The sequence below is a fragment of the Equus asinus genome, chromosome 1 (assembly GCF_041296235.1).
Source record: "Equus asinus isolate D_3611 breed Donkey chromosome 1, EquAss-T2T_v2, whole genome shotgun sequence".
Lineage (NCBI taxonomy): Eukaryota > Metazoa > Chordata > Mammalia > Perissodactyla > Equidae > Equus > Equus asinus.
This window is the reverse complement of record NC_091790.1, coordinates 180275605-180300155: the sequence shown is the minus strand read 5'-3', so window position 1 is coordinate 180300155 and position 24551 is coordinate 180275605. Positions and strand designations below refer to the sequence as shown.

At 33.4% G+C, this 24551-nt stretch overlaps 1 protein-coding gene across 10 annotated transcripts in view; it reads left to right on the top strand.

The window, feature by feature from the left end:
- POT1 (protection of telomeres 1) overlaps positions 1 to 24551 on the top strand; it is a 92597-nt gene that overhangs the window by 14997 nt on the left and 53049 nt on the right. For all 10 annotated transcript variants that reach the window (XM_070512784.1, XM_070512778.1, XM_070512782.1 and 7 more), the window contains 3 exons: positions 10388 to 10498; positions 11263 to 11310; positions 13561 to 13675. In XM_070512784.1, coding sequence (XP_070368885.1) covers positions 11302 to 11310; positions 13561 to 13675 — 124 coding nt within the window. In that variant the 5' untranslated portion in view covers positions 10388 to 10498; positions 11263 to 11301. The remainder of the gene's footprint in view (positions 1 to 10387; positions 10499 to 11262; positions 11311 to 13560; positions 13676 to 24551) is intronic.

Genomic DNA, 24551 nt, shown 5'->3' with positions numbered 1-24551 from the left:
GGCTGTTACTAACAAGTAAATGGCATATGGAAAAAACTCTGGTTTCTGCAAAACCACAGAGTCCGATGAGATTGTACTTACTCTCTTTTTTCATTTACATTCATTTAATGGGTTCAGTAAAGATTTATTAAGGGTTGCCATTTTGCTAGACCCTCTGCTAGGCTCTGGAGAAACCAAAAGGAGTAAGCTACAGTGCTTGACCTTATGGAGCTCATAACTCTAGTCTAATGGAAAAATCACTTAATAGTGGTAACTATAGTAGAGCTATAATAGCAGCCTCAATCAACTGAATCTGCCTGGAGGATTTGGGAGAAACTTCAAATGGTAGGCAACTTTATTTTTTAGTGGGACATTTTATTTACTAGTCTTTAAACTTTTTGTTATGGAAAATTTCAAACATCCAAGTGGTGAGAGTTATATAGTGAATGTCCATGTACCCATTATCTCACATCGCCATACAGCCTGTCTTATTTCATCTGTTTCATCATTTAATCGTTTTACTGGTATAGATTATTTTGATGCAAATATCAAGAATTATATAGTTTAAGCCATAAAAATTTCGGTATGTAAAAGAGAAAAAATTCCTAAAATTTTACGTATATGAGTGTATATTCATATACATGATGAGTACATACCACAGTGCCATTATATTACTGAAATATTAGCATCAATTTTTTAAAATCATGAAATATCAATGTAGTCATATATATACACATGCAATCTATATATGTCTTTATATGTCTTCCTCTTTATATGTGTACACATGTAAAGACACAATTTCATTATTATCCCTAAAATAATTTAACAGTAATTCCTTTATATAATCAAATATCAAGTCAGTGTTCCAGTTTCCGTGATTATCTCATAAAGTATTTCTCAATTTGTTTTCTTCTATCAGGAGGAGACTAAAATAGGGAAATCAGTGTGGAGACTTTACAGTAATTGGAAAATTATCCTGGATGTATAAAGACCAAGACTAAAGCATTGGTGGAATTGGCATAGAATTGATTAGTTGTGCGTCTGTTTGTATATTTGTGGATTAGAGAAAAGTAGTTGTCAGTTTTTGACACAATGCTTATTTAAGTCTGTAAGAATTCCTGAAGTTCTTAAGTTGAATTTATCCTGAACAATAATTTTTCCTAGTTTTTTCTACATTAAATAAATATTTGAATAAAAACAGCTGTCCTTGGTTCTTACCTGTTCCCTATAAATTTTGTTAATCTAGTATAGCATGTATGTCTGATGTTCATTTGACACTATGAAATGCATTACCTAGGAAGTTAAACTCTGTCACGTTGGGGAGGTAATCACCTATCAGTATGTTCTTATCCCTTAAGATTTTTTTAAAAAAGCGTTTAATTCTATGTCCTAAATTATTTAGGGAAATTTTGTGGCAGATTACTGACAGCAAAAAATACAAGTTATAGTGAAATGGTTACCCCCAAAAGTCAGCTTTAACGACGGGATCCTCTTTTGTTGCTGATGTATTCAAATGAGCACATAAATATGTGGATGGTGTGGAAATTTGTGGTAAAATTTGGACCTTCTGGTTTTCTCAGGCCAGGGTATTTGTAGCTCTTCTCTTAAAAAGGCAAGTTTGAACACTATCTTGCCATCTTTTTAAAATATTTTCTCTTCATTTGTTAGCTGATGAGATCCTAGAGTCAGTATAGCATCTAGTAATGATGAATGGGTTGTGTCATTTGTCTGGTTAGGTGAATTCCTAAATAATGATGACAATGCTGGGAATGAGGAATGTGTATTTCCAGGACTGATACTCAGCTATTATGCACAGGTTAATGGCTGTGCTGGTTGAAAAATATTCGAATAATGCTGTAGAGAAAGGTGAATAGTTGTTCGGAGCTCTCCAAGACCTAGCCATATGACCCAGGGAGCCCTGATGTGAAGAAGCGCTCCCTTGCCTGCCGCCTTCCCTGCGTGCTCCCAGCCTCGAGAGGGTGGGAGAGACCTTGCCTCTCAGATAGCTAACAGAAAGTGCAGGTGTGCAATTCTTCGAGTGTTCTAATAGTTCTGGCCTACTGTAGTTTCAGAAATTGTGATGATTCATAAATAATTCAGTGGACTTGAGAAGGGGTGCTCTTTTTGCAAAACCTGCCTTTGGAGTCTAGAATAAAGATCCATTTCAAGGAAACTGTCAGAGCATCTACTTTTTTTTTCCTTGCACAAGAATTTTGGGAATAGATTGTCAAACTCAAGGTTTGTCTTTTGTGCTACAGCTTCTGTGAAGAAGGTGATAAATCAGTTAATTTTTTTCCTAATTTATAATTTGAACAAGCAAAAAGAATCAGTGTAGTGGTTATGTTTTTCCCTCTCTGAAAAGCTGTTATTAAATCAGTGATATATCTTAAAATCTTTAGAATTTGAGGAAATAACATAGTTGCCATACCATTTCATGTTCTAAAACTCCTAGAACCGTTCATCAGACTATTTCTCTTGGAATGATAATTAGAATAATTTTAGATGCAATTTTTAAAATATAATTGAGATACAGTTTTATTCTAGTTGATATGGCACAGTGAAGTGTCAGAAGCAAATTTACCAAAAAAGAAGTGTTAGATCTGACAGTCTGCTTCAGGCCCTTCAGGTAGGGGAGTCCGCAGCTCTGTGTAACTCTTTTGATGAGACACTTCTTTGCGTGGCTCCAGTTAAATGCCTGTTGTCATTAATATTATTATTCCTATTATTATTTTTGCCCTTGAAGGCATAAGTTTCTTTCAGCTCAGTTAAAATAATTAATATTCATGATGACAGTTTTGAATTATTAAGAATTCAGTGTTTAAGAAGAATCGAAATCATGCCATTTTTTCAAGGAAGATAACTCTTCAGAAATGATGAGATCGAGATGGGGAAAGCATATGAATGAAAGTGAGAATATTAAGTAGTTTTAACGGGAAGATTCACTTATTTAGAAAGATAAGTTACATATCGTTTTTCTTTTGAACTAGAAAATAATTCATTACAATACTTTGTCGAGATAGGGGAAAAGGAAAAAAATAGTTTAATTTGCATGTGAATACTTATAACAGATATTTTCTCTGACTCCCCATCCTTCCAAAAAAACCATACAAACAAATGCTGTTAACAGCTTCCTTCCTCATTCTTCAGGCTGCTAGGTATACAGAGGTAAGTTTTGCCCTAATATGTTGAATTAGTAATATTTAGTTTTCATGGATTATAGAATGTATGAAATATACATGAAATGTAGTTTCATGTTCTTATTTCACATGAACTTTTTCCTTTCTGTAAAGACATACACTTTTAACATTTTCAGAGATTTCAAGGACTTGGGCCAGGAAATTTTAATGTACTTCCTTTCAGCTTGCTCAGATCATTAAAGGTGCCTTTCCTTTCCTTCTCTGCTGATTTTTTTTTATTAAGTAAGACATTAAATGGTCTACTTCAAATTCCTGTTGGGGAGAAAAGGCCGTTCTAATGCATGATCAGGAAGAAGCTCTAGTCTTCTGTTTTAAGGGTCAATTAGCTGTAAAACTGAAGCCTATTTCATTTTTTGTGATAGGACCTGTAGTTTGTAGATGAAGATGAGTATCCTAGGGTAGAGGGGTCTCCAGCGAACCCCCAGCAGTGTTTACATTGGCAAAAGGAGTTCTTGTACCAACCAAAAGTGTATGTATTTTTTTTTTTTTTTCCTGAGGAGGCCATCTGTAACTCTTGTATCCTTCTCAGAGAGATCCATGAACCCACGATCATTGAGAACTGGTTTTTAAGGACAGAATTTCATATGATTCTATCATGGTTTATAATTAAGTTCATATTGAGCTCCTAGAGTCATTAGCTCTGTGCCCACATTATACAGAAACAATAATAATTTGATACTAGAAATTGGTAACTTATAGAAATCTCCTTGAGTCATTTTTAGGAAAAACATTCATATTCATGAAAGTGAAGTGCTAATGTGAATTCAATATTTTAAGCTCTCTTGGAGAATTTTTGAAACGTTTTTAAAGACAACACAAAAGTATCTTTGAGGGAAGTATTCTAGGTAGAGTTGGTATGAAAGCAGAGTGTGTGTGTATTTTATTTATTACACAGAGATTTTTAAATTTATTTTACCTAAGTGCATGGATCTTTTTTATCTTATACTTTCTTCCTCCTCATTACTCCTGGGGTGTGTCTGACTGTCCACGTGTGTGTGCATATGCACCTGTGTGTTAAGTTTTTGGGGAGGTTCATAACTTTTAAAGAGATTTTCTGGCTAGCATGTTTGGATGTTTTGAAATGGAAGGATATCAAGAGATTGTAAATTCTAATTTCTAGTGATTTAAAGAACTCTGTTTTGTTTCCTATCCTTTGTTTATTTTAAATAGTTCTATAGCAGATGGTACAGGCTATATGTAAAAGGCTGTTAGGCAGATTTTGCTTAAGAAATAGGTAGTAGAAAACATTGTTTTACAAACATTTATTGTAGCTAGCTCCTAATGTTTAACCAGTTCTTATCCTAATCTTTTCCTAAAAATATTATATTACATTTGTGTGGAATTTTACAGATGCAAAGTGCTTCCATAGATGTTTATCATTTGAGCCTTTAGTGACCCCTGTGATGATGATCATTAGGACTCTTATGAAGGTAACCATTCTAAGGCCAAGGTTTATTATAGGACTTATAAGCAAAGAAACTATCTCCTCAGCTATATTCTTTTCCTGCCTCAGAAGGTATTGTGGACTTGAATTAGGTCTTGCAAATATTGGCTTAGAAGATTTTGTTCCTCTTATGTGGTCATGGCCTTAAAAACATTCAGTGTGGAAGGGTGTAACCCGAAAAGCTAAAGCTGCCCCACTCCCTGTGAGCCCACTCCCATTGTCTATTCCCATTGTTGTATAAAACCACTGCTATGCTTTTGTTTTTGTATCCTTCCAGCTTTTATATATATGTATCTTTATGTATACTTATGTATGTGTGTATATATGCATGTGTGTGTGTGTATATATATATATATATAAGCTTATATATGTACACTTTTGACCAGATGACTTTATACTATCCATGTTTGTAAATTGCTTTATTTTACAAAATATCTTGGACATCATAGGGTTTTAAAAATAAATACATGGTATTGAATATTAGGGATCTGTTTGCTTATATTTTAAATACATTTTCATCTTTATCCTTTAAGATTCTTATGTTTATTAAATTACTTGAGAAACAATATAAAAAGGTTGTAATATAATGAATTAGCAAAACATATACAATATATTAGATATTAGTATTTTACCTAATCGACATATGAAAAGTGTTTTCTGCTATTGAAGTATATTTTAGATAGGTATTCATTAAAATACAATAGAACTATACTAATTCTAATTAGTACTTGTCAGATAATAGAGAATGTTAATAATGGTACGTCAAGGTTTCTCGCTTTTAAAATATGGTGAGAAAACTGAGGTCACAATTAACTTTAAATTCTTTCTGGGTTTAAAATCCATGAATGCTAATCATTTGGGAGGTCCAATTAGGTTATTTATTTTAGACTTTATAATATTAGGGTTAAAGATTAAAGGTAAGGTTACAATCAAAGGTAAAACTTTTTGCATAAAATAATTTTCTAATTTAATTCTTGCACCTTTCTTCTTTGTCACTTGCTTGTTTCCTTAAGGTTAGCTCTATATTTGAAAATGAAAAACAATCCTAAAACATTAAAATGAATTTTAACCAAATTTTAATTCTTGCTTTGCTAGACTAGTGATACAGTTTGCAGGAATACGTATGCTCTGATTGACTCTTCCTCTGTGTGAGGCTTTTTTTTCAGTTTAGCTTTCATTTAAAGTAAGATTTAGCTTTTAATATGTGCATATTAAGTATGAGGAAAGACTTTTCCAAAGTATTTTGAAAGTTTTAAAAAATATTTTATCACAAACCTGGGAAAATTATAGACAGTTATTAATACATTTTTTCCCATCCCTGTGAAGATTTAGTTCTGAAAGAGGACGTAGAGCAGTGCCTGTCTTAGAAGTCAGGAGATCTGCGTCTTGCTTTGATCTACAAGTAATTAGCTGTGTGTGACCTTAGACTGCTCATCTATCCTCTCTGGCCCTTCTTTTCTTTTTTTTTTTGAGGAAGATTAGCCCTCAGCTAACTGCTGCCGATCCTCCTCTTTTTGCTGAGGAAGACTGGCCGTGAGCTCACATCCATGCCCATCTTCCTCTACTTTATATGTGGGATGCCTACCACAGCATGGCTTGCCAAGCAGTGCCATGTCCGCACCCGGGATCCAAACCAGCGAACCCGGTCTGCCGAAGCAGAATGTGCGAACTTAACCTCTGTGCCACCGGGCCGGCCCCTCGTCCTTATTTTCTTATCTGAAAAATGAAGGTGTTTGATTACATGATCTCTCAGGTCCTTTTCAGTTCTAAAATGCTAAGATTCTGTGAAGTAAGTTTTGTAGTAGAGCAGTTTATTTAAGATCGAATGCAGGAATAGTACACATATATGTGAGTGTTCATATGTTTGACTATTCATTTGGTTCTCCAAACACTTGTTGAGTGTTTTCTGTCTTCTCATCATGAAACAGTGTTCAGTGGGGAAGACTGGAATTAAACGACTATCATGGAATTAATTTTTTATCTAGTTGTGATATATAACCAAGAAGATTGAGTGGCAGAACGAGAAAGGAAGCAGAAAGAAAGAGCACAGGGGCATGGGAGACTGGATGAGTGAGAGAGACCAGCATATGCAGAGGCCTTGAGGGAGGATTCGGGTATGCTAAAGAATTATGAGAGGGCGGGATTCTGGAGTGAGTCAGGCAGTATGTGGCTGTGAGATGGGTGGGCATCAGATAATATAGTGATTTGTAGGCCATTTAAAGATTGTGATTTTTATGCTAATATTTCATATATTACTTCAGGTTATTTCCTTGATGTTGCATGATCCAGTAAATGCTAATACCCATGAAATAAATTTTTTATATTAGAGAAAGATTTTCTGTCAATCACTGCACTATCGATGACTATCAGAACCCTGGCTTCTCCCTGTACCCTTCACTCTTTAACAGTGTTTTAAAATATAATCTAACAAGATTTGCAAGGTCAGTATATTAAAAATTACTTAATGCCTGTTAAAGTCAGATAAGTGTTTTTCTTTTTGGATTATCAATTGTTTCATATTTTCTGTGCCCTTACCCCACTCATTAAGTGTAATGACTTGAGAATTTTTCATATCTGTTAGAAATTAGCAAATTTATACAGTAGTCTTGTGGTTTACATTTTTGTTGTTCACCTATTGATTTGCTGCTTATTTCACCACTGATTGTGCTCTTTATTAGGAGCTATTAACATGTGAAACTCATATTTGTTAATACGCAAATAAGCTGTTTTTGTTTTCTTTTTAAGTTAATTGTTGATTTTTAAAGAACACTTCTTTATGTTAAAAAGACCTGTACTGATTTCATTCATTTTCTCTGAGACCGCTTTGCAGTAGAAATATTCCTTTTGGCTAAACCATACAGGAAATTGTTTAAAGACAAGGACTCCCTCTTCCTAAGGCACTGTGACAGGGTGGCACAGACACAAAAGGGAAATGAGCCATTTGCTGATGTCTGAGTATCCTGAGTTAGTTCAGAGATTTCAGTTACACCAAATGTGTTTGCACTTGTAGAACATTCATGCCCAGATAGTGATAAAGCCTTATCACTTTCAGTAGCATGGTATTCTTCTCAGGCTAGGTTCCTAATACTTTTTTCAGCAGATTGAGATAAACACCTACTGTGGTATATTCTGATATACACTCTTAGCACTGAACTGTGTAATTCCCATTCTTGTTTGAATGGCTTCAGTATGTTCTTCTAAGAAGCTTAGAACTTAGAACAATACTTATTAAATCTCATTTTCAACTCAATCTAATGAGTGTTTGTCCAAACTAATACTGCCTATTATAAATCTGTATATTTGAATTAATTTAAAAGCCATTATCATTTGTAAATTCATGGGACCTGAATCCTAAGAGCCATTCATTTTTTCCCTTCTTGTTTAGATTTGTTCTTTAATTTTTACCAGTATTAATTAATTTATTCAACAGATATTTGTTGACCACTGACTATGAACAGAAGACTCCGCTGGTCACTTGTATGGAATACACAGATAGATAAGACCTTATTCTCAGTCTCAAGGATCTTACAGAGTTTTAAGAGCATTAAAAACATTAAGAAAAGTTTGTAAATAACATGCAAAGTGAAAAATATTAAAATGCTGCATAGGAGAGCTCAGAGGAAGGAGGGAGAGAGACAACCCAAAATAGACCTCACGAGGGAGAAGCGTTTATAGTCCCGATTTTAAAAGATAGAGTCAGATATGTGCGAAAGTGAAAAATGCTATGTGTTATTAGTGGGGATTCAGAATAAGCAGAGAATGTACGTGGAAAAGCACTAGGTATATAAGAGAATCTGATCTGTATGGCACTGAATGAAAGTGTATGGAGATAAAACAAGCAAGGTCAGTTGAGGTGAGATAACTGAGGGCCTTCAATACAATTTTTGTATTTTCAAATGTAAGTTCATGTTTATAAATACAATAAATTAAACACGTTATTTTTCTTTTCTTAAAAAATATTTTTGGTTTTATGTCCATGTTGCTGAATGTGTGCTAGAGGGAAAGTTGTAGCTCTTTACCGACTTGTGTTGCTAATGTTAAAATAGAATAGCCTTTTGAAAAATTTTTTCCTATGGATGTTGATGTCAAGCTTTTAGTGATCTATTCTCTATTTAAAATGTTTTCTTCATCATAAAAGAAATGCTCATTATTCTAAATGTTTCGATTATACAGAAAAACAGAAAGAAAAATGTCCATCTGTTCCCCTAACACTTGCAGTTAGTGTATTACTTTCCACATAATATTTATGTTTAAGACGCTTTTAAATAAAATATAAAATAACATGAGGTAGGTTATTTTTTGTGCTTTTAAGAGAATTTAGAACTAATGACTTCCCAACTTCTGTTTATCTTGCTGTGTTAGTTTGATTAAGCAACTTTAAATCTTTGACTAAAATCTTACGTGTTCATTTAAGTCAGAATATATTGATCCGAGGTAAATTGAAGACATTGCTTATTTTTCAATTTTTAAAAGTAATTTATTCCAGAAGCAATCTTACTGTTTATTTTATTTCCCTTTAAAACTGCCTAAAACGTGATAGGAACAGAAAATCTTCAGTGAGAAGGAAAATTTTCTCCCATTTAACTATGAAGAGTTGTGGTTATTTAGCATTATTAGCACAGACACAATTATGTTTGCAGTCTCACCTGAAGAAAATAAATGCGGAAATGTGCAGAGCTAAAGTATCTGTTTAGGGCCAGAGATTTTAGAAAGGCAGTATAAATATAAGAGCCTTCTTTTGATTCACTGACAGTTTTGTTCCTGGAGAGCCTAGGCTGTGCCAAGCCTGTAAATACAGAGCAGAGTAAGACATGACCTGTCGTCAGGGTGCTCACAGCCGCCTTAATGGATCTGAATAGAGCATCCTGGGCATTGACACCAGATCTTTGTATATGCAAAGCAAAAGTCAGTAACGCAAAAGACTTCCACTTGGTAGAAATTAAGATTATTGAATGAAGCTGCCTAAAGCCCAGGAATTTTCGTGTATCTTAAGATTTTTGTATAAAATTAGAGTAAGATAAAAAATATATATAACGCAGCAAGACAAAACTCGTTGAGTTTGTATGTTTCAGTATTTGGAAAATAAGAAAAGTGAGATTTAACTAAAGAACAAGAGAGGCAGGAATAAATAGAGAATGGCTGCTTACTACTACTATAAACCTAAGTAGGAAGAAAATATCTCTGTTCTTATTAGTATATAAATGGAAATGTCTTATTTATGTCTCATGCCCTGGATTTTTTTCTTTTTATTAATTTTATTGTGGTAACTGATTTAGAACTCATGCCTTGTATATGTACATATCATAACCTTATAATGATGTGGAGTTTTTGCACTAATGACATGTTTTTCTCAATGTAGTCTCTCAACTCTGAGATTTGATTTTGTTTAAATTCCATTCTTATACTGTTGGATCATCTGTTATCTCTCCATTGTGCTTACTCATGCAAACTTACTTGCATAAACTGAGATAAACATCGATTTTTGAAGTCCCACTGAATAAAATTTTCGAAGTGATTTAGTTAGTGTTTTCCTGGCCCGTGAAGTGATGGGGCATTATGCTCATCCTAGGCTACATTGATAAATACCCTTGCAGAGGAGGTGGTAGTCTCAATCTTATATTCAGAAAGCATTAAACAAGATTAGGCTAACTAGTTTTCCATTTTATAGCAGTGATTCCTATTTTTAAATAGTAATAAAAATCAGGATTTATATGGCATTCAGAATGATAGATATTTTGATGATTAAAAACTGTCTTTTGCTCTGTAGGACACTATTGCAGTGGCTGGATTTATTGTTTTTTCGGCATCATCTACAAGCAGAGATGGTAAACAATCCTTACTTTTGAAAGCATTTGAAGACATTAAATCAACTGTTTATGTAAGTATAACTTTTAGCCTCTAATCATATTATGGTTTTATTGAACAAAAGTGATGGAATAGAAGTAGTTTTTCTGTAAATCTGCAGATAAACTATTTAGTCTGACTGAATTATTCACTTGAGTATTTGAAGTTTAAAAAATAGAAATTCTTTTCTTGGCTTTATGTTTAGAATGACTCCAGGTAGAAAAGAAAGATACCTTAAAGATATTTGTTAATGAAATTTTAAAAACTTCACAGACACTCTAGACCTGATCTTGTTTCTTTCGGTGATACTGTCAGCTTCTTTTGATGATTTACTTGATTTTGTTTTAAATTGGTCAAGTGCCCCTTTTTAGGTAAAACTGATTTCCTCCTGTTTTCTTCTTTATGAAGGTATTCATCTTTTCCCTCCTTCTTCACCCCCCACACACGTACACACACATTTGGAGACCACCTCTTTGGTCAAGGCTGTCAGGTAGAGAAGTAGAGTTGGGCTAAGTCATATGCAGGCCAGCCTCTGCCTGTTTGTTTCTGATAGACACAGAGGCATTCTGTGGGCTAGTGTGGTGGTCCTATGATATTAAAATTAATGAATTAGACCGATGCTTAGCTTAGACAACTTTGCACATGTCACTGTTAATTTGTAAGCCATAACTTCATGCCATTCTAGTGAATTTGAATATTCTACGGTTAGAAGTATAATTTTGCTATAATTAATAATTAAGTTTGTAATCACATTGGAGGTCATTTGTATATAAATAAGCCCTTTCTTTTTTTTTTCAGGTTTATGTTAAATCTGTGAAAGATTTTTCTTCAGAATCAATGTCTTTGGTAAGATGATATTCAGTTTGAGTTAGAATATGTGCACAGAACCCTACACATACACGCATATATAGATACACACATATATGTATAAATATATATATACATAAAAATATATATATTTTTGATCCACTTTATAGTCTGCTTTTGAAATAGTATCAGTACAATGAGAAAACATAATCTCTACTTTTTTGGTATCTGATAATGTTGCAGTTGAGTTATATATTTACCTAGTAATTGCTATTTGGTTATTCTCTGGTCTGGAATATCTGCTGATATTTTGCCTGAGCTACATATACAAGAAAATTAAAATGGAAAAAAAGTTTTACTGTATGAGGACACTTGAATTTTTACTAGTTTTAAACCTCAGGCAAATTTATTTTTATTTTTTTTCCTGCTTTTTCTCCCCAAATACCCCCAGTACCTAGTTGTGTGTTCTAGTTGTGAGTGCCTCTAGTTGTGGCGTGTAGGGCGCCACCTCAGCATGGCCTGATGAGCGGTACCTTGTCCACGCCCAGGATCTGAACCGGCGAAACCCCGGGCTGCTGGAGCAGAGTGCACGAACTTAACCATTGCGCCACGGAGCCGGCTCCTGTTTCTATTTTTTTCATTCCCTTGTATTTAAACAGATTATTATGTGGTGAATTGTGATTTGACAAAGTTTATCATTTTAAATAAAGAAGTTTTATAGTTATACATTTTGCTTTTCTTCGTTTTTTTACCACTTTTTTCAGTGTTAAAAAAGAAATTTTATCTCATAGCAATAGGAAGGTTCCCATTTTTACAGGTGAGTTGCTATAGCTGAGTGAAAATGGAAAGAAGATAATATATGGATAAAGTTTAAGGTTAAGTTTATGTTCTATATGTGTTCTTAAACCTTTAGTTTCTAATGGACAGACAGAATTTAGGGACATTGTTTCTAGTTGGCAATGACTATGGGATACTGATTTTAAATTCTGAATAATGGTATAATAGTGTAATTAAATAATATAATACATTATATAATATAATGTAATTAAATGGTATAGTAGTTTAATTAAAATTTGTTATTTAGGAAAGCTGTAACCAATGAAAGGATTGATGTAATTTTTAAAAAATGTGAATTAGCCCCAAGTGTTAGTATTTCTCAAAATTGGTATAGATTGGTCAACTTCAAATATTTGATATATCTATGAACTCTTCAAAAAGACAGAAATAAACCAAAGAGCCTCTGAACTTGGGAAAAATGGTTTTTCGTAAAGTTCAGGTATTTTGAACTATTAGAATATAACTTAGCTGCTGTGCACACATACTGGCTGATTTACATGGAAAGCCAACTTATAATAAAGAAGATGTTTGTTGATTGTGAATTAACAAGTACATAACTTGGATGACCATAATGGTTAGGGTCATTGCGCTGTACTGGCCTTCCCCATTCATCTCTACTTTAGGGAGATACTTATTAAGATAGTATATTAGGTCCAGTTATTTTGTCACTGAGTTCACATCTTCTCTTTTCTGTCCCATATGCTGACCATTATTCTTTCATCATTGGTGAACTGCAACTTTTTTTTCCTATCAAGGTTTGATGAGATTTCTAAGTCCTGCCTGCTTGTGTTTGACCTGAGGGATCAGCTTCTTTGAAAGAGCCAATTAATTCATTTTGATTTGATCTTTAAAATTTTAACTCTTAGTGTGAAAGGAAACTTTGTTTCCAGTTGTTGGGTTGGGTGGGTGATGGGGCCAGATAGCTGAACCCTTTTAGGATTGTTTAACTAATACACAGACATATCCTTGTAAATCACTTTCCCTTCTCTTACCAAACTCATGCATAGTTATTTCAGAAAACTTGTCTTTTCTCTTATTACCATTTTTAATGTCTTTATACTATTTATAAGTCAAAACCTGGCTTTATTTTGACCTAAACAAAATCTTTATAGCACTATAGGAAAAAAAAAAGAAATATATACCATAAGTTTTGAAGTCATCTTGGTTAAGGTTAAAAACCAGCACCAAAACCTCTTAAACTGCATTTCTTATAATTGTGTACAAATTACACCATTTATAATCAGCGTTACTTCAAGGAAAAACTAGTTGATTTGTATAGTAACCTTTATTAGCTATACATTTCATTTTTTTTGCAGGCTATAGTGTCCTTTTAGACACTTAGAAGGAAAAAATGCACTTAAATGGATTTGCTAATTTATAAACTTGATCATAACATGATTCTAAAATGTAAATATTTAATATTGATATATTCACTGTCTTCTCTTTCTTTAGGTTCCAGCAACACATTATGTATATACACCCCTGAATCAACTTAAGAGTGGTACGATTGTCAATGTCTATGGTGTTGTGAAGTTCTTTAAGCCTCCATATCTAAGCAAAGGAACTGGTAGGTATTAAAGTTGGTCGAGATTTTAATGGACTGGAACTACTTTATTGGTTTCAAGAACACAGCTCCTTCACTGCCCTAAGTCTTAGAAGCTTACTTCTGATTTATAATTGCCAGACAACACTAATGCATATTTTTTGGCCATTTTTATTTATGAAATAAGTATAGTCTTTAGATTCTGAAAAACAAATGAAGAAAAGGATGTTAAACAGCAGCATGACAGCATTTGAATGTATAAAATAGGCTAGAAAAGGTAAATATATAGACAAATACAGAGTACTATAATACTGTAATGATGGTATGTAAATCACTTTTAATTCTGGTATAGATGGTAAAAGACAAAAGTATAAAAAAATAACTACTTGTAAACATCTGTTAGTGGATACACGATATAAAAAGATATAAATAGTGACATCAAGAACAAAGTGTGGGTTTGGGGGTAATAAAAGTGTAGAGTTTTTGTTTGCGATAAAAGTTAATGTTTTTCAGCTTAAGATAAATTGTTATAACTATAAAGATGTTTTATGTAAACTCTGTGGTAACCACAAAGAAAATACCTATAGACGGTATTCACAAAAAAATGAGGAAGGAATCAGTATTTCACTACAAAAACATCAACAAAACACAAAGGAAGACCTTAAGAGAGGAAGTAAAGGACAAAAGAGCTACAGGGCAGACAGAAAACAATGAACAAAATGGCAACAGTAAGTCCTTCCCTATCAGTCATTACTTTAAATGGAAAGGATTAAACACTCCAGTGAAAAGACGTAGTACTTGGGTTGTTTGTAAAGATAAGTAAAAAGTATAACCTATTAATTCTACATAATAATGTAAGCTTTTAAACACATACAAAGAATGAATCAAAAAACTTGAATTTCAGTTTTCTGTCATTTATATAGTGGACAGACAACACACTTTCACCTTGGTTTAATTCAGTTTAACTAAATTTAACATTTATCACTCTATTTAATCTAATATAAAACAACGTTTTTTGCAAAAGGCATCGTTATTTTATGACTTTTAAGAAAAGTGCTGCCAGTTAAGCTCTGCTTCACTGTCACTTGTGAGATGTAGCCATCTTTTAGAGGCGTTAAAAATGTGAAACATTGGTGGTGTTGCGTCTTTATCTTCTGCAGACCAGGAGCTATGGCTCATGCTGGGAACACAAAGATGTTCTCATTGAGTTCATATTTTTATTATTATATTTATTAAAGTATACAGATTCAAATTTTATTGTGGAATAAGCTCAAAGTGTATTCTTTAGGGGAGTGGATGGGGGGAAAAATCTTATTTTCCTGTGGTCAGAATATTTTGTTAATGTATAATGTAAAGACTTCGTCTATGTGAAAATAACTGTCTGAAGACTATTAAATCTAGAGATGAGAAGTTTGAAATAGGTGGTAACTAAGTCTGAAACCACAAAGATGTTTGTGGTTTCTGTTTTCAAACCCTGATGATTTCTGTTGTTTTAGCAGAAAGGAAAACATTAAACATGAAGGTTTAAGCAGAGAAATTTTTGTTTAAATATGTATTTCTCAAATGTTTTCATTTGACTTTACTTTTTCCAAAAATCTACATTCCCTGCCCCGTTCATACCATTCAACATACACTTGCATACTTTCACCTTAGTAGTTATTTCTCATCATCAGATTTTTCCCCCTGAATCTTGCATGTGCCCATTCTGGGAATTCACTATAAAGGTGTGATCACTGTGACCCTCTTCTTGTTGCAAGTGTTGTGTGACTGGCTTTAATTGACTTGCCAAATCTACATTACTGTTAATAATGTCCACCTAACTTGGTGGAAGATAAAATTTAAAAATATTTTTTGCATTTAATATGTTGCTAATTCTTGTCATTGAAAGTGTTTAGCAAATTAATTCAAAAATATATTATTTTTAAAAGTGGCAATGACTGAATATTAATTTTAAGTTATTCGACAGCATAATCATGTTTTATTCTGACACCATTACTAAATTATGTGTGTATAATGAAAGCACTGGGGAACTGTAATATTTGTTATATATTCATATTTATCTTATGTCTCTAGCAGATATGTTTATTGGATCCAGTCCCTTAATAAAAAAATTCATGAGTAGTAATAAGCCCTCTGTTATCATAAAAATAATGTTTCTGTATTTCTTCTGAGATACTAAATTAAAGTGAATGCCATCAATTTTATCTGAACATATTCATTGAAACTGTAAAATGTATTTTTAAGATAGAGTGAGATGTCTTTACTACTAGCCGGATGGTGAAGTTTTAAAACTGTCTTACAACTTTAGTTACACTTACGTTTTTATTTCTGTTGATAGAACTCGTCCTTCCCCATGCTGCAGGAGAGTCAGATAGCACTGATTTTTGTGTTCAGGAAAGGATCAGCTTAAATGTACAGGGACAATCCACAGCTGTGCCTTTTTTGTATTACAGAAAGCTCCGTTATTTTGCAAATACAGGGCCACGATGTAAATATCACATCCGGATGTATGTAACTAGTTATATGGAGGAAGATTACTTTTGTGCAACTCAAATTTAGATAGAAGGAGAAAAGTTTATTATCATTAGGTAGAATTTTTCATAAAAATTTGTTTCATAAATGTTAAATTCAATGTGGTAGAGGCTTTTGGTGCAATTTAGCATCTTTACTTCTTGACTAAAATTTTTCTTGAAGACTTTCCTCTCATCCTCAGTAGTAATGATTACATTCTGGTAATATTTTTGTAATATTCTGTAATATTACATCCTGGTAATATTTTGGGTTTGTGTGAGTAATTGTGGTAGCAAATGCTTTATTTCCCAAGCTTTCTGTTTGGTCTCTTGGAGGACTTATAGGTTGCACTTTGCAAAAGTCTCAGTCTTGCTGTTAAAAGAACTGCAGATGCTCACATTCCTATTCAGTCGTGAAAAGATCATCATGAAAACTGAGAATTTATCCAAGATTATGGAGACAACATATATTAAAAGATCATTGTATCATCAAAATTTATTTTGCTGAGGACTCATTAGGCGTAAAGACATGGCCTCTTTCTATAGGAAGATGAGGGCATTGCTGCCTTCTTAGGATTTTGAGATATTATAGTAGTTGTCATCTCTGAAAGTCTCATGTTTGCTTTTGCTTTGGAGAGCTGGCTAGATGGAGTTAGAAGTGTGGTTTTTTTCCTTGCACAGAAAACATTGATCATATTTGCTTAGATAAGATGTAAAGAAGTTTAATTTTAGCTTTATCTCAGATTTTAAGAAATGGCTTAATTTTTTTTTAAACTTGAGACACATTTACTCTGTTCTTATTGCCTGTTCTTGCTAAATAAGATAAGTGTGTGTAGGCCATGAAACATTTCAAGTCTTGATAATAGTATATGGTTCATGCTTGCTTGTCTAATATCATAATGCCTGCTCACTCGATGAGCCAGTGGGAAGAGTAAAGGGAACCGTATTGTGCTTATTCTTCTAATATTTAGTCCACAGAAGGAAGAGAACAGTCAAAATACTCATATCATCATTTTTTGTTGTTCTCTTCTTTTTATTCTCTCTCCAAATTTTGAGTCCCTAGAGGTCCCAACCTTTTTGTGCCCCATAATGTGGTGCATCACCTGTGGTTCCCCAGCTTGCCTCAGCAATGCTTTGTGGTCCTAAATTGTTTTTCATACCTTGCCTCCCATTCAAATTCTCCATTTTAGAAAAACAGTTTGATTAAACTGAGCAGTTTTGGATGTTACAGTGTTTCTAGAAGAGAGCTTTCTCTTGCTGTTCATCATCTTATAAAAGGATACCTCCTGTTTGAGCCACTTCACTGAGAATTATCATCAAATTTCTTAGAGTAGTATCCAAAACGGTGGACTTCTGAGATCCTGCATCTGTTTTACTACTTTTAGTTCTTGGGATGTGGTGCTAGGATATAGGACCCTAGGATTTTTTCTTTTCTTTTCCTTTTCTGTAATCCTAGAATGCTATTTTTGGCTGTGTAAAAATATTATTTTCACTTATGAGAATGACTTGCCTTTTATGCATTAAAGTCATGTAGCATGATTGAATATGTTTGGTTTGTATGAGTAATATTGGTTGCGTGTTAAATGATTATGTGGTTATTGTCTTTTAATTTTTTGAAGTGTAACAATAAACTGCATTTTCCACATTAAAATCGTTGAAAAAATTTATTAATTACTGAATAATTAATGACTCATTAATATGTCGTAAGAGCCAGAGCTTTCTGGTTCATCAAAGAGAGAGTAAAGCATCTAGTACAATGCGAAATTATATGTAATATTTCATTACCTAAAGAGAAACTCTGTTCTAAAACACATATTGTTCATCCCTCCTGCACCCCAACATGCCTCTGGGTTAGAAGCTGCCCTATATGCTCCCAAAGTACTTGTTACCGCACTCCTCACTGCAAAATTAATTATCTATTTGACTCTAGCTTCTCTCCCTGCTCTATAGCGTTTAGCTTAATGTTTAGTGTGTATCAGTATTCATCGGTATTTAATGGGTGAATGAGTTAACATTTAGCTCAAATATCTTTATCTGTTTCTGTAGTTATTTGGATAATTATGGAAAAATTTTAATAAAAACTCTGAACGTAATGTTGTTACATTAGAAAATGCAGGTTTATCTTTCACTACCTTACTTTTTCCTAAGATTCTGGTAAGAGAGTCAGTGTTTTGGGGCTTATCAACTCCATCTTTCTTGGGGAAACAAATTTAATAAGCAGAACATTCTTCTAGTTGAGTTACATTAACCTTTACAATGTTATCTTCAATTTGTGATAAGTTTTGGATCAAAATAAATGTCTGAACTTTGAATGTGTCAGTATAATTTTTCAATTACATATTCAAGGAAATAGGGCATACTGCATTTTGAGTAATATCATCTACAGGCTATTAATTAAGGGAGAAAGGATCTGGTGTGTGTATTTAAACTCTTTACATTCAAGTTACATTAGAAAAAAATTTTAAAACTGTATACAAAGTAGAAAGTGGTATGCGCTGTGAGAAAAGATAAACTGCAATAGAGAGTTCAGAAAGGGGAGGTTGCTTGTAGTTGTGGGAATCTGAGAAGGCGTTTTAGTGAAGGGCCTGCTTGAATATGCAGTGCTTTTAAGAGTACATGTTCTCATACCTAACTCGTAAGAGTATTTTTTTATGTATTATCTCATTTAATCCTCACAAAAGTCTTGTGTGCTAGGTTCTTGTCGTTATTCCCATTTTACAGATGAAAAACCTGAGACAGAGTTTGAAAAGCTTGCACAGGGTGGCAAAGGTCATAGAAATAGGATTTGGCTTGAAGAAATTCAGACAACATAGTATATGAAGAAAGTCATAGACGTGGGGGCACTCCAGGATTTAGACAAAGAGAATGAAGTTCAGTTTGTCTGACATGTAAAGTGCTTGAAGAATAATGTGGAGAATATATGTGGAGAGGTAGATTAGTGGCAAATTGTGTTCAGTCACATTCCTGGCTAAATACTTAGGATTTTCTGCTGTATGCAGTATAAAATACCTGGGGCTGTTTCAGAAGAGGGACAAGACTGAGGAAAACAACATGGTGGTAGTCTGATAGTACTGTAGAGAGGATAGTGGTGGAGCTAAAGAGACATTGTTAGGAAATTATTACAGTAACGTGATTGTGAAAGGAAAGGGACATAAACTTGGGCTGTGACATTGAGAAGGAAGAAAATGTGTGATTGTAAAATAAAATATGGACGTGGGATCAGTGAAAGTTAGCAATGGATTGGATTTGCCTATTATATAGCTTAATTCATGTTTATGAAATTATTGTATAATTTTTTGAAAGCCCTAAATGCATATAACTGCTAAGAATTATATTTAATGCAATCAAAAGATTTTGAAGTTCTGCTGAATATGTTATTTTTTCCTTTGGTGGATTTTATTTTATTTTAATTAACTTATTAAAACTCCCAAACAGTTCATCATTTGCCCCTTCTCCCCCACCTCTAGCAACCACTGATCTGTTCTCTGTATCTATGAGCTTGAATTTTTATGTTATATATATAAAAGAAATTTAAAAATTTACATATATATAAAATACACAAATCATATATAAATATTTATAGAAATATATATGTATTTTAGATTCCATATAAGAGAGATCATACAGTATTTCTCTTTCTCCAACGTATTTCACTTAGCATATTGCCCTCGAGGTCCATCCATGTTATTGCAAAATGAGATTTCCTTCTTTTTTCTGCCTGAATAATATTCCATTATATATGTATACCACAATTTCTTTATCTATTCACCCGTCAGTGGACACTTAGGTTGTTTCCATATATTGGCTATGGAAAATAATGCTGCAATGAACATGAGGGTGCATATATCTTTTCAAGTTAATGTTTTCATTTTCTTCAGATAGATACCAAGAAGTGGAATTGCTGGATCATATAGTAGTTCTATTTTTATTGATTTGATGAATCTCTATACTGTTTTCCATAATGGCTTTACCAATTTACATTCCCACCAACAGTGAACAAGAGTTCCTTTTTTTCCACATCCTTGCTGACACTTTTTTAATTTTTGGTGAGGAAGATTGCCCCTGAGCTAACATCTGTGCCAATTTTCCTCTATTTTTCGTATGTGGGATGCCACCACAGCATAGCTTGATGAGTGATGTGCAGTTCCGTGCCCAGGATCTGAACCCGCAAACCTCAGGCCACTGAAACAGGGCACATGAACTTAAGCACTACACCACTGGGCCAGCCCCTCACCAACACTTTTCATTTCTAGTCTTTTTGATAATAGCCTTTCTAATGGGTGTGAGGTGATACCTCATTTTGATTTTGATTTGCATTTCCCTGGTGATTAATGATAGTATCTTTTCATGTACCTGTTGGTCATCTTTATTTCTTCTTTTAAAAAATGCCTTTTCAGATTTTCTGTGCTTTTTCTAATTGGCTTGTTTGTTTTTTTGCTCTTGAGTTGTATGGCTTCTTTATATATTTTGTATATTAGCCCCTTATCAGGTATATGACTTGCAAATATTTTATCTCATTCAGTAGGTTGCCCTTTCCATTTGTTGATGGTTTCTTTTGCTGTGAAACTTTTTAGTTTGATGTAGTCCCACTTGTTTATTTTTGTATTTGTTACTTTTGCTTTTGGTGTCAGATTCAAAAACTATTGCCAAGACCTATGTCAAATAGCTTACTGCCTATATTTTCTTTTAGGAGTTTTATGGTTTCAGGTCTTATGTTGAAGTCTTTAATCCATTTTGAGTTAATTATTGTGTATGTAAGACAGTACTCCAGTTTCATTCTTTTGCATGTGACTGTCCAGTTTTCCCAATACCATTTATTGGAGAGACTGTCCTTTTTCTGTTGTATATTCTTGTCTCCCTTGTTGTAAATTAATTGACCACATATGCATAGGTCTATTTCCAGGCTCTCTCCTTTTGTTCCATTGATCTATGTATCTGTTTTTATGCCAGTACCATACTGTTTTAATTACTTTAGCTTTGTATTATAGTTTGAAATCAGGGAGCATGATGCCTTCACCTTTGTTCTTCTTTCTCAAGATTGCTTTCACTATTCGGGGTCTTTCATGGTTCCATACAAATTTCAGGATTGTATATTCTATTTCTGTGGAAAATGCAATTGGAATTTTGATAGGGATTCCATTGCTTCTATAGATCAATGCAGCTCATCTACAAATTAGAGATTTGGGAAGTATGGACATTTTAACATAATTCTTCCAGTCCATGAGCACACAATATCTTTCCATTTATTTATGTCTTCTTCAGTTTCTTTCATTAATGTCTTGTGGTTTTCAATATGCGAGTCTTTCACCTCATTGGTTAAATTTGTTCCTATTTAGTTTACTGTTTTTGATGCAGTTGTAAATGGAATTTTCTTAATTTCTCTTTCTGATATTCATTGTTAGTGTACAGAAACACTGCAGATTTTTGCATCTTCATTTTGTGTCCTGCAACTTTACTGAATTCATTTATTAGTTCTAACAGTTTTTTGGATGTAGTCTTTAGGGTTTTCTGTATATAATATGTCATCCACAAATGCTGACAGTTTTACTTCTTCCTTTCCTATTTGAATGCCTTTTATTTCTTTTTCTTGCCTAATTACCATGGCTAGAACTTCTAATACTGTGTTGAATAAAAGTGGTGAGTGGGCATCCTTGTCTTGTTTCTGATCTTAGAGGAAAAGCTTTCAGCTTTTCACCATTGACTATGGTATTAGCTGTGGTCTTGTCATATATGGCGTTTATTATGTTGAGGTACATTCCCTCTATACCTGCTTTGTTAAGAGTTTTTATTATAAGGGAATGTTGAGTTTTTCCAAATGCTTTTGTTACATCTATTGAATGATGATAGGCTTTTATCCTTCATTTTGTTGTTGTGTATCACACTGACTGATTTATGAATGTTGAACTATCCTTGCATCCCTGGAATAAATCCCATGTAATGATAGTATATGATCCTTTTAATGTATTGTTGAATTCGGTTTGCTAATATTTTCTTGAGGATTTTTGCGTCTATGTTCGTCTGGGATATTGGCTTATCGTTTTTTTATCTTGCAGCATGCCTGTCTGGTTTTTGTATCATACTAATGCCAGCCTCATAAAATAAGTTTGGAAGAGTTGCTTCCTCTTCTGTTTTTTGGAAGAGTTTGAAAAGGATCGGTATTAATTATTCTCTCAATGTTTGGTAGAATTCACCAGTGAGTCATTTGGTACTGGACTTTTATTTGTTGGGAGGTTTTTGCTTACTATTTCAGTTTCCTTTCTAGTAATCAGTCTTTTCCTATTTTCTCCTCTATCATGATTCAGTCATAGTAGTTTGTATGTTGCTAGGAATGCATCTGTTTCTTATAGGTTGTCCAATTTGTTAGTGTATAATTGTTCATAGTAGTCTCTTATGATCCTTTGTTTTTCTGTGGTATCAATAACATCTCTTTTATTTCTGATTTATTTTCTTTGAGCCCTCTCTTTTTTTCTTGGTGAGTGTCTAGCTAAAGATTTGTCAGTTTTGTTTATCTTTTCAAAGAACCAGCTCTTAGTTTCATTGCTCTTTTCTCTCTCTTCTTTTTTTTAGTCTCTATTTCATTTGTTTTTGCTCTAATCTTTGTTATTTCCTTCTCTCTAGTATTTGGGTTTCTTTTGTTCTTTTTCTAGTTCCTTGAGGTGTAAAGTTAGGTTGTTTATTTGAGACTTTACTTGTTTCTTCAGGTAGGTATTTATCACTATGAACTTCTGTCTTAGGACTGCTTTTGCTGCATCCCATAAATTTTGTATGTTACATTTCCATTTGTCTCAAGGTATTTTTCCCCTTCCTAAAGCCCATGTGCATAGTTGTGTATCCTATGTTGTAGTCATGCTAGTTCTTCTGTGGGAACCACTACCACAGCATGGCAACTGATAGACTGGTGGTGTGGTTCCACAACCAGGAAGCAAACCCGGGCTGCCAAAGCAGTGAGTGCCGAACTTTAACCACTAGGCCATTAGAGCTGGCTCTCTCAAGGTAAGTTTGGATTTCTCTTTTGATTTCTTCTTTGACCCATTGGTTGTTCAGTAGCATGTTGTTTAATCTCCACATATTTGTGAATTTTCGACTGTTCTTCATGTAATTAATTTCTAGTTTCATACCATTGTGGTTGGAAAAGATGCTTGATATGATTTCAATCCTCTTTATTTATTAAGACTTATTTTATGGCCTAAAATATGATCTATCTTGGAAAATGTTCCATGTGCACTTGAGAAGAATGTGTATTCTATTGCTTTTGTATGGAATGTTCTGTAAATACCTGTTAAATCCGTCTAGTCTAATATGCCATTTAAGGCCAATGTTTCCTTATTGATTTTCAGTCTGGATGATCTATTGATTGATGTAAGTAGGGTATTAATGTTTCCTATTATTGTATTGCTGTCTTTTTTCCTTTAGGTCTGTTAATATTTGCTTTATATATTTAGGTGCTCCTATGTTGAGTGCATTCATATTTACAAATGTTGTATCTTCTTGTTGGATTGACCCCTTGATCATTATCAATGCTCTTCTTTGTCTCTTGTTCCAGTCTTTGTTTTAAAATCTATTTTTTTTCTGACATAAGTATAGCTTACTCCAACTTTCTTTCGGGTTCTATTTGCATGGAATATCTTTTTCCATCCCTTCACTTTCATTCTGTGTGTATCCTTACGTCTAAAGTGAGTCTCTTGTAGGTAGCATATAGGTAAGTCTTATTTTTTTATCCATTAAGCCACTCTGTCTTTTGACTGGAGAATTTGGTCCATTTATGTTTAAAATAATTATTGCTAGGTATGTGCTTATTGCCATTTCATTAATTGTTTTCCGGCTGTTTTTGTAGTTCCTGTCTCTTCTCTTGCTCTCTTCCATTGTGCTTCGATGAGTTTCTTTAGTAGTATGCTTATATTTTTTTCTCTTTCTCTTTTGTGGATCTACTATAAGTTTTTGCTTTGTAGTTACCATGAGGATTAACTATAACCACTTATATCTGTAACAGTCTATTTTAAGTTGATAACTTAAGTTTGATCCCATTGTAAAGCTCAATATTATTACTCGCCCTCATCAGCTTTATGTTTTTGATATCACAGTTTACATCTTTTTATCTTGTGTATTCCTTAAGTAATTGTTGTAATCATAGTTATTTTTACTACTTTTGTCTTTTAACCTTCGTACTAGCTTTATAAGTGGTCAATTCTCTACCTTTACTATATCTTTACTTTTCTAGTGAGATTTACTCTTTCATATGTGCTCTTGTTAGTAATTAGTACCCTTTCTTTTCAGTTTAAAGTCCCTTTAACATTTCTTGTAAGGCTGGTTTAGTAGTGATGAACTCTTTAGCTTTTGCTTTTCTAGAAAACTCTTGATCTCTCCTTCAATTCTGAATGATAACTTTACAG